Source organism: Octodon degus, unplaced genomic scaffold, assembly GCF_000260255.1.
Source record: "Octodon degus isolate 3935 unplaced genomic scaffold, OctDeg1.0 scaffold00010, whole genome shotgun sequence".
In the NCBI taxonomy this organism is placed as follows: Eukaryota; Metazoa; Chordata; class Mammalia; order Rodentia; family Octodontidae; genus Octodon; species Octodon degus.
The window spans coordinates 24,761,012-24,772,152 of NW_004524586.1; the positions used below are offsets into that span (position 1 = coordinate 24,761,012).

At 40.3% G+C, this 11,141-nt stretch overlaps 1 protein-coding gene across 1 annotated transcript in view; it reads right to left on the reverse strand.

Annotated features, from left to right (window-relative positions):
• Positions 1–11,141, reverse strand: part of Sec23ip (SEC23 interacting protein) — a 45,568-nt gene that overhangs the window by 30,569 nt on the left and 3,858 nt on the right. The window contains exons 2-5 of the mRNA XM_004625617.3: positions 8,430–8,962; positions 4,880–5,090; positions 3,013–3,206; positions 1,297–1,386 (exon numbers count right to left, since the gene is read on the reverse strand). Of these exons, the coding sequence (XP_004625674.1) occupies positions 1,297–1,386; positions 3,013–3,206; positions 4,880–5,090; positions 8,430–8,962 (1,028 nt within the window). The remainder of the gene's footprint in view (positions 1–1,296; positions 1,387–3,012; positions 3,207–4,879; positions 5,091–8,429; positions 8,963–11,141) is intronic.

The following is an 11,141-nucleotide window of genomic DNA, read 5'->3' on the forward strand; positions in this document are numbered from 1 at the left end:
GTGGGCTGAGCTGGCCACACACACACACACACACACACACACGTAAATAAATAAAAATTAATAAAAAAAATACTTCTAATAAATTAAGAGACAAATACGGTAGTACACAGCTATAATCCCAGCTACTCAGGAGGCTGAGGCAGGAAGATCACTAGTTTGAGACCAGCCTAGAAAACTTAGCAAGATCTGCCACAAAAGAAAGCAAAAAGCAACCAGGATATAGCTTTGGAGCATAATCCTCACAAGAAGAGAGAAGAATAGAAGAAAAGAGAGGGGACAGGAGGGAAAAGGAAGGGAAGAGAGGGGAATGGTTTAAAGTAAGATGAGAAAGGATGAGTTGCACTTGGAAGCTGAAAACAAGCCATCATCAAGGGCAGGCCAGCAAATGATGGCCTGTAGGATGCCATCTGTCCCACTCCTGCCTCTTTCTGTAGTTTTACTGAGCACATCACAGCTCCCGGTTTACACACTGTCTTCTGGCTGCTTTCACAGCAGCAGCAGAACTGGTGGCCGCAACACAGACCATGCGGCTGACCATCCCTTAAATTATTCACTTTCTGGTCCCTTGCAGAGAAAGCTGAGTGACTTCTAATCAAGTAAAAAAAAAAAAATGCATCAAGCTACTTCTATGTTGTAGACCAAGTTTCAGTTAACACATTCCCAAAACAGAAACTTCAGCAGAACAATTTAAATTGTTTTTGTAAAAGTAAGCTATAGCATGTACAGGTACAAATTCTCTATGATGACTATGATCATTATGTATATCTAAAGTGTACCAACAAAATCTGATTGAAAAATAAATTGTGTTTTTGTGTAGAGGCTAAGTTTAACTGCATCACCTCAATCGGCCTGGTAGCCTAGAGGATTTGTAAAGCACACTTCAGGTGGTACCTGGGAGGGTCCTAGAGGCCTCACATGGGTGGTCTCAAGTCCCCTCCTCTCTGGTCCTCTTCTCTGCTCTGCTTCCCAGCTACCACAAGCAAGTACCTCTGCTCCACTGCCATATGTCTGCTCTGGTGCCACCTGATCATGGACTATGTACCCTGAAACTGTAAGCTAAATTAAACCTCTCCTCCCTTAAACTGTGAATGTCAGGCATTATGTTCCACTAACAAAAAAAGATGACTGATATCATCATTTCCACAATCAATAACTATAGTAAACTACTTTAAAACAGTGCTCTTGTTACATATCCCAACTGCAGAAGCTACTAAAAATGAGCATTTATCAAACACATTAAGCAAAGCAACACTTAAAACATACTTAACACTTTAATATCTTCAAAAGTACCATTACCTTTGGATTGTGCATAACAATAGTCTCTCCACTTGGAAATTCTAATCTTCGATGCCACTGATTTGTGGTTACAGCTTTTTTATATTCAGCCTACCATAAATAAAACAACATATAATCCAGTCTGACAAATCTATGTCATATCAAGAAAAATTAAAACTATAATGGTGGCAAAACCAAGAGTAAAACAGCTCTAATGTACTGATAATCATTTTATTAGCTAATATGTATTACTTCATTTAAATTATTGTCAACCACTCCTAAATAATATTATCCCCATTATACAGAGGAGAAAGCCAAGGTTTGGACAAGATACTGGTTTTCTAGGATTGCTATCATAAAGTACCACCAAATGAGTAACTTAAACTTATTGCCTCATAGTGTTGGAGATGTGAAGTCCAAAATAATGAGTTGCCTGGGGTTGGGGAGATGGCTCAGTGGAGTAAGCGTAGGAGCCTGAGTTTACTCCCCGGTTCCGGCAAAAAAAAAAAAAAAAGGAGTTGCCAATGATCCCTCTGAAGCCTGTAAGGAAACCCTCCTTGCCTCCTTCTACCTCTTGGTGTTGTTCTAAATCTTTGACATTCCTTGGTTTGCAGCATGACTCCAACTGTTACCTCAGTTGTCACACGCCATTCTCCCTGTTGGTCTAAACATAGCTGTCTTCTTGCATGGACACAATGGGTTGAAGCAGTGCTGGTGAACTTTTTAGAGCTTTCAATGATACAAACAGCACACCAAGACACACTGCCATAGGTTCACCACCACTGGACTGGGTCTACCCTACTCAAGTATAACCTCACCTTAGGTAATTATATTTGTGATAACCCTATTTTCAAAAAGGTAATGTTTTGAGGTACTATGAGTTAGCACTTCAACACATTTCAAGGAAGAGCGGGGACAGAGGCATGGTTTAATCCATAATAAACATCTAAAGTTCTGCACATGTTTACAGAAGACCACACAACTGATGTGCAGCAATGGCAGAACTGTGATTCACTCCTATCTAGGACTTTCTGCCTCCAAACTCCTTACTGTGCCACCAGTTTCTTAATTTTTCTTTTTTCAGCTACAACACTCTGCTTTAGTGAAGTGGACCTCTTAGGAAAAGATTCAGCAGGAGGCAAGGGGAATGACTGACACAGTCATTATACATACCCCATTTTTTTTTTTTAATTGACAAGTATAAACTGTTAAGAAGTCTTAAAAAAAACAAACTAATAACAGAGCTGACATTTCTTCCTATTCTGTCTCAAATTTATTTTCACAAGTCAGAGGTGACTTCAACCACTTGCTAAAATTAATTTGAAAATGTCTGTATGCTTGGTATCTAAGGGCAACATCAAATCTGGAAACCTACATTCTTTTGAAAGTTTGATACAAACACCTTACTAGATCTGTGATATGTCCCTGAAAAGCACATTCTATTTTTACATACAGGAACTATGATCATCACTTTGTGAATGGTGGCACCACTTAAAAGCAATCTCCTTGACAAGTGTGTTGCTACAGCTGTAATCCCAGGCAAGGCAGGAGGATCACAAGTTCGACCTGGGCTACACTGTGAGACTCTGGCTCAAGCAAAAGTAATCTTTGTGAACAGCATCAAGACAGGCTTGTACATAAAGTCAGCTCCAATAGTCAGTGGTATCACATAAAACTCCAATGCGTACTGGACCTACATTTTTTAAAGAAAGGCATAAATAAATGAGGCATTCATACCTCTAGTTTTTCACTGAAGTCCTCTGTGTAGGGAATGAATCTGCTGTCTGTGTCTCCCTTATAAAACCAAGTACAGCGCCTCACTTCAGCTGGCTCCTCTTCCCAGTACACAGCTTTCCTCACTCGGTCATAGAGGTAAACATCGTATCGTCCTCCATCTGTGCCTAGAACCACACTCTCTGGGTCTGGCTGGACTAGAAAACAAAGATCACATTGTCCCCAACCAATGCAAGACCTATTTAAAAATGGCAAATAAGAATATTATGACTGATCAACACTTAATGACTAACAACAGGCTCATTTTTATTTAAAAACAAAAGTTTAACATTAATTCAAATTAACTTTTTTGCAGCATAGGGATTAAATCTAGGGCCCTTCCACTGAACTATATTACCAGCTCTTTTTTACATTATGAAATAGGGTCTCATTAAGTTGGGTATGGTGGTACACAACTATAATCCCAACACAGGAGGCTGAGACAGGAGGGCTGTCCCAAGTTTGAGGCCACACTGGGTTACAGAGTGAGTTCAAAGCCAGCATCAACTATATAGCAAGATCCTGTCTCAAAAGAATAGAAAGAGGGTCTAAGCCACTGAACTGACTGAGCCAGACTCAAACCAGTGAACTTCCTGCCTCAGCCTTCCAGAATGTGGGTATTACAGATGTATGCCACACACCAAACTGACTTTTAAGAGAAAAAAAAAATTTAGGAAGTAAAATACGTTCTTCATAAAGAAAATTTTAAAGCCATGATCAAACTCATGAATTTTTTAAAATTTTGGCAGTGACATCCACATACAGCAATGTTTCACAAAGGATAAAATACCAATGGACCTTAAGTCCAATGACAAAGAATATCGAGACAAACAGAAAAATGTATTTCTGTGGTATAAGACTTCTCAGAACCTCAGCATACCATCTCTATGAAAAAGTGGAGCCAGGTATGGTGGCACATGACTGTAACCCCAGCACTTAAGAGGCTGAGGCAAATGATCACAAAGTTAAGCCCAGGCTGGGTGATTACGCAAGTAGTAAGATGTTGTTCTCTATTATTTTTTCTGCCCCCTCCCTCTGTTTTTTTAAGGGAAAGTCTTACTATGTAGCCTAGGCTGACCTCAAACTGGGCAGGAATCCTGTCTCAGCCTCCCAAGTGCTGGGATTACAGGCATGTACCACATGCCTGGCTTGTTCTCAAAATTTAAAAAGGGATGAGGGTATAGCTCAGTGCAAAGGTACTGGGTTCAATTACCAGTAACACAAACACACAAAAGACGCTTACTCAAGACTGCAGAATATTTTTCAAAGAGCATCTCCAAGATCCAGAGTTCCACAGAAAATGCTTCATAACATTTAAGTTATGGGGGCTGGTGAGATGGCTCAGTGGTTTAAAGCACCTACTTAGAACAAGCTAAGCTAAGCAAAGCACAGGGAGCGAGGTTCAATCCCCCAGCACCACATGCCAGCCAGCCCCGCCCCCTGCTGGGCTGAGCTGGCCACACACACACAAAATAAATAAACAAATAAATAATTTTTTTTTTAAATGTGATGTTTCTTAAAAAAAAAAAAAAAAAAAAACATTTAAGTTATAAAATGTTACACGCCTCCATAACTACGTAGCTACAAATGAATAAGGGGTATAGGAAAACTCTCATCTAAAACACCTTTAAACAAAGGAATGACTAACACCATTTCTGCAAGCACCTTGCTCAGATAACTCGGGATTTCTAATAGTATTACCATCGTAAGGTATAGAATCTGGTGGGCTCTACAAAGATTAATGAACTGAAATTCACAAAAGTAGGCCACAGACACTTATTATGCCTTCTCTTCCTAAAATCAGATGTGAATGATGCCTATCAGCACTTACCTGAATTATACACTTCTTCAAGATGTGAAGAATCCAGCACACTGAAAGGCATCCATATTTGTCTGTATTCTACCTCCTTGCAGTAAAACCAATGGGGCTGGATAGGTTCATACTGATTTTGAAGTACAAAAGGAGGCGTCCCCTGTACAGAGGGGCCTGCAGGTTTTGCAAGTACTTGCTGTTGTGTTGGTGACTGTACTGAAGGAGAAATCTAAAAGGTCAAGAAAGTTAAGACTGTCATATTTGACCAAAATAATTCTGCATATGCTTTAGAATAAAATGGACATTAACGATAATTATGCTACCAATATTTCTGGGAGTAACTACTTATTGTAGTAACTAAACCCCAAAGCAATTAAATTTTAAAAAAATACTAAATCACCAAATCAACTGCAAAGTGAATTAGATTTCTACACAGTTTGATGTTACAGTAAATTAACACTTTTATATATCAATAGCCCTATGTCTCCCATCATTTATTTTAACTTTTTTTTTTTAGACAGCACCTTGCTATGCAGTTCAGGCTGGCCTTGAACTCATTATTTAGCTTAGGCTGGCCTTCAACTGGCAGCGACCTCCTATCACAGTTCCCAAGTGCTAGGATTTTTATAGGCTTGTGCCCCCATACCAGGCATTCTTTATGCATGTTTCTCAACCCAGCCATTCTACTTCGAAGAATTTATCCTAAGTATGTAATTATAGAAACAAAAATTTACCCAAAGAGATGTCACCAAATGGCTATTTATAAAGGAAAAGCATGAAAATCTCAATTTCAACAGAAACTTAAATTATATTAAAAACAGTAAATTAAAGGGCCGGTGAGATAGCTAGTGGACTAAGCACCTGCTCAGGCAAGCACAGGGACCAGGGCTTGATTCCTGGCATAACACACTATGCCAGCCCCCACCCCTGGGCATGCTTAGCCAGTCACGGAGACTGGGCATGGTGGTGCATGCCTATAATCCCAGCACTGGGGAGGCTAAAAAAATGGAAGAATCACTATGGGTTTGTATTGAGACCCTATACCAAACACATTAAAAAAAAAAAAAAAAAAATACATTAAAAAAAAAAAAAAAAAAAGAAAGAAAGAAAAAAAAACAACAGTAAATTAGGCCAGGTGTGGTGGCACAGAGAAGGGTAAAAGGAAGATCACAAGTTTGAGGCCAGCTTGGTCACCTTGGCCAGACATGTCTCAAAAATTTTAATTAAATGGCTGAGGATGTAGCTTGGCACTCCCTAAATTCAACCATTACTACCAAAGTAAAAACAAGGGCTGGTGAGATGGCTCAGTGGTCTAGGGCACCTACTTGGAACAAGCTTGGCCAAGCACAGGGACCGCGGTTCAATCCCCCAGCACCACATGCCCAGCCAGCCCTGCCCCCTGGTGGGCTGAGCTGGCCACACACACACACACATAAATAAATAAATAAAATTTTTTTAAAAATCAAAGTAAAAACAAAACAAAAAGATTTTTATTTCCATTCAAGTATCAGAACTCTCTAAGGCCATTAAAAACATTGCATAATAAAAACTTTACAATAACTAAAATTATGTTCACAAAAACAAAGATTATAAAAATCATAGGTTCCATAAGATGTCTGCCTAGAAAAAAGATAAAATATAGAACAGAATGAAATCAAACCAGATGCAACGGCATGCATGTGCCTATAGTCCCAGCTATTTGGAAGACTAAAGCAGGCTCTCTTGTGCGCAGGAGTTCAAGGTCAGTCTAGGCAACACAATGAGATTTCACCTCAAAATTCAGAAAGAAAAAGCAATGGCTACCTATGGCTAATATTCTTCAGCGCTAGGACCTGAACTCCAGGCCTTGTGAGCACCAGGCAAGTGCTGCTACTAATAAGCAACACTCCTGTTCCTTTTTCTTTCGAGACAGGGTCTTGCTAAGTTACCCAGGCTATCACTGAAGTTGTGATCCTCCTCCCACCTTAGCCAATGGATTACGGGCATGCACCCCCTCACCCAGCTTCCTTTCTCTTTAAAAAAAAAAAACCATTTGAAAATTATCAGAACAAATAACTAAGGAAAAAGCATAAAGGAATTTCATAAACTTTACACAATGTTATTTCATTAACCCCCTTTGAGAAATGATTTTACTGTCTAGATCCAAACTGCATGAATATAAATAAATTGCTGGAGAAGCTGGGCATGGCGGCACACACCTGTAATCTCAGCACTTGGGAAGCTGAGGCAGGAGAATCGCCATGAGTTCATGGTCAGTCTGAACTACATAGCAAGACCCTGTCTTAAAAAAACATAAACAAGCAAAAAAAAAAAAAAAAAAATTACTGGAGAAATCAATTTTAGTCCCTATAATTGAGTGCTTTGATTGAAAAGTTTAATTAAAGGTAAGCCACACTTGTAATCTCAGCAGTCTAGATGGCTTGGGCATGAGAACCTCAAAATGGAGATTAGCCTGGGTAGTTCAGCAATTTAATAAGACTTGTCTAAAAGTAAAAAAATTCAAGCACTAAGGATATAGCTTAGTACACACCCCTAAATTCAATCCCCATTGCTGGAAGAAAAAAAAAAAAAAAAAAAATGAGAGGCCAGCAATCTATTAAAACAATAACTGTCCAGGGCTTGGGAGGCTGAAAACAGGAGGACTGAGTCTGATCTGTGTAGTGAGACCCTGGTGACCCTGTACTAAATACATTAAAAAAAAAAAATGTCTTATTGGGCTATGCCTATAGGTGCACACCTATAATCCCAGCACTCAGAAGGCTGAGGCAGGAGAATCACCATGAGTTTGACACCAGCCTGGGCTACATAGTGAGTTCAAAAACAGCCTGAACTACATAGCAGGACCCCGTCTCAAAAAAAAAGCCTGAACTCTCACACATCCTAAGTGTCATTTATTATTAGTAACTCACACTAAAACATAATATTGGAATTTGGCTAAATCATTAAAATATTTACTTCAGTAAACAAATAATATAAACTAAAATATATACCCTCAATGAGCTACCTATATAAGAATGTTTATTTTAAAGCATGCAGCTTTTGAAAAGTAGCCTCTGAAAATAATACTGCCTCATATAAAATACAAAATATATAGTTCTTTTAAAACATTGCCTAAGGGGGCTGGGGAGGTGGCTCAGTGGAATAAGCACTTCCCTGGCAAGTGCAAGGGCCTGAGTTCAATCCCCGGTTCCACCAAAAAAAAAAAAAACAGATTATTTGGGGCTTGAGAGATGGCTCAGTGGTCTAAAGCACCTACTTAGAGCAAGTTTGGCAAAGCACAGGGACCGCGGTTCGATCCCCCAGCACCACATGCCAGCCAGCCCCGCCCCCCGGTGGGCTGGGCTGAGCTGGCCACACACAAAAATAAATAAATAAATAAATTTAAAACATTGCCTAAGGGAAGGAGGGGTGGAGGAAGGGGAAGAGAAAGAGAGAGCGAGAGAGAGGGAGAGAGAGCGAGAGCGAGCGAAAGCGAGCGAGAGCGAGCGAGAGCGAGCGAGAGCGAGCGAGAGCGAGAACAAGAGCGTGCGAGAATCACACAATTAGAACATAACACCTGCCCACTCACCGGTGGCAAGGACGCTGGGGACGTCTGGTAAATCTGCACTGGGGGTCCAGAGGTTGGAGGGTGAGGGAAATGGGCCGGCATATGGCACTGTTGCAGCTGTGGGGGTGCAATGTAAGGATTAGCCCTGCTGCTGACAGGGGTATGGCGATACGGATTATATCCTTGTTGGAGGGTTCCTTGGGGTGGGCTCCCAAAATTTGAAGGAGGGAGACCACTTGGCTGAGAAGGCAGATAAGGATTTATTCCCATCTGTGAAGAAGGTGGAGCACCACACTGAGCCTTTGAAACAGATGGTGGAAATGCAGTCAATCCATCTTGGGATTCAGTTGTAAAAGGGAGAGTAGTCGGTGGCTTGGAGAAAGCTGATTGTCCGACAGATGTTACTATAGTTGTTAAGGGTGACTGTCCAATATTTCCAAAAGGATCACTACTGCTTGATACCTGAGAGAAGTAACTAAATGTCTGTGGGGTGGACGTGTGAACATTAGTCTGACCAAGGAAGCTGTCCTCCTCACCAACATCTGTGGAATCCTCTGAAACAGAACAAGACAGCAAATGGTTTAAAGGGTGCATTATCATTCCATAAGATTCTGTAACGAAGAGCTGTTAATTATACTTGATTTATTACTCTTAACATAATTCTGCAAGAAAAAAAACAACAAAAATGTCAGATGCAGTGACATATGCCTATAATCTCAACTCTTCAGAGGCTGAAGAAGGAAGACCACCATGAGTTCAAGGCTAGTCTGGGCTACCTTGTGAGTTTAAGGACAACCCAAACTACATAGCTCAGCCTGCCTCAAAATACTAAAAAACAGGGCTGGCCAGATAGCTCAGCAGATTAAAGTGCCTGCTTAGGCAGACACAGGGGTTGGAGGTTCGGTTCGATCCCCAGCCTGTCCCTGGTCCAACTGCCAGCCCCACCCTCTGTGGCATATGAGACAGTGATTGAGACTGAGCAAGGTAGCATGGCCTGTAATCCCAGCACTTGGGAGGCTGAAAATAGGAGAATCACTAGGAGTTCAATCTGCATAGTGAGACCCTGCACTAAATACAAAAAAAAAAAAAAAAAAAAAAACTAAACTAAAAAACAAATGACAACAATAACAAAACTTTTTTTCCTTTACAAACTTTTCCTTTAAAGTGAAAAACTAGAGAACATGAATTTTAAAATCTAGCCTCTCATGGTAGTACAAAGTTATAATTCCAGCCACTCAAGAAACTACAGTAGAAGGATCAGAAATCCAAGGTCAGGTAGCTGAGTATGATGGCTCACACCTGTAATCCCAGCACTTGGGAGGATGAGGCAGTTGGATCATTACAAGTTTGAGGCCAGCCGGACTACAGAGTGAGCTTCAGGCCAGCTTGAACTACACAGCAAGACCCAGTTTCAAAAAACAAAACAACATAATACAAGGCCAGGGTACACAACTAAGCTAAACAATGTCACAAAAGGAAAAGAAAAAGGAGGCTGAGGAGATAGCTCTGTGGTACAGTGCTTGCCTAGAATAGATGTGGCCTTGAGTGTAGTACCAGTACCAAAAATACATACATAATAAAAATTACATCACTCATAATCCCACCTCCCAGAGATTATCACTGCTAACATTGTTTACACTTTGTTACAGCACTCTTTATACTTCTTAAACAAATGTAGTTACCATTTATTTTGCTAATATTTAAGTATACAGGAGCTTTTAAGAACAGAGACATAATCTATACCTACTATTTTACTTATTAATTTGAATCTTTTCTCTCCCTTGGTAAGATATAATTCACACTCTGCCTCATTACCCAAATGCATGTATTTTTATTTCAACAGTCACAAGAAGCTAAAGATAGTCTATTGCCAAGAAGGGGTGTGTCAGAGCTCTTACTTTTAAGGCAACTATACAAACAGGCCTGTGGCATTTGTATTTCCCAGGTAAAGTGGGTCAACCATTAATGACCATCCTTAAAACCATGCAGTGTCACAACCAATAATTATAGTCATTACACAATATTAAATAAGTAAAAAAAAAAAAAAAAGTTCTCATTTCTCTTTGCCCATGTTAAGCTTCACTATGGGTAATATCAACTGAATTTCACTGCTGCTCTGCTACCAAGTTATAAAATGAAAGCATTTCTCTCTATATGACCTCAAAGGTTCACCCACTCGTCCTTACTACATATTAAATAAGCTTTTCAGGTGCAGCTTTCATCTTCCTCCTCCCAATCTTCCCTTTTCCTACTCATTCCCTTTTATCTTCTGCTCCTGGAGGTTATGAGTCCATTACAGATGTGGACCCAGTACCAACACAGAGGCAGACTATGACCCCTGCCCTACAGACGTACCACAGTGCCAGCTTCTCACTTCTGCTGATGGAGCCCACTGGGTTCACAGAGATTCTTCCTTGACCTTCTAGAGTAATCCCACTATAATTCACACCCCAGTTTGGGCTACAGTTCAAGATGGCTCAGTGGTCTAAAGCACCTACTTAAAACAAGTTTAGCTAAAGCACTGGGACCGCGGTTCAATCCCCCAGCACCACATGCCAGCCAGCCCCGCCCCCTGGTGGGCTGAGCTGGCCACACACACACATAAATAAATAAATTAAAAAAAAAAACTTACGATAAATGAAATAAAATAAATTGTGCCACTATAAACATGGATATATATGTGTCCGTGTACTATGCTTTTAACTCCTTTGGGGAAGATATCTAGGAGGGGAA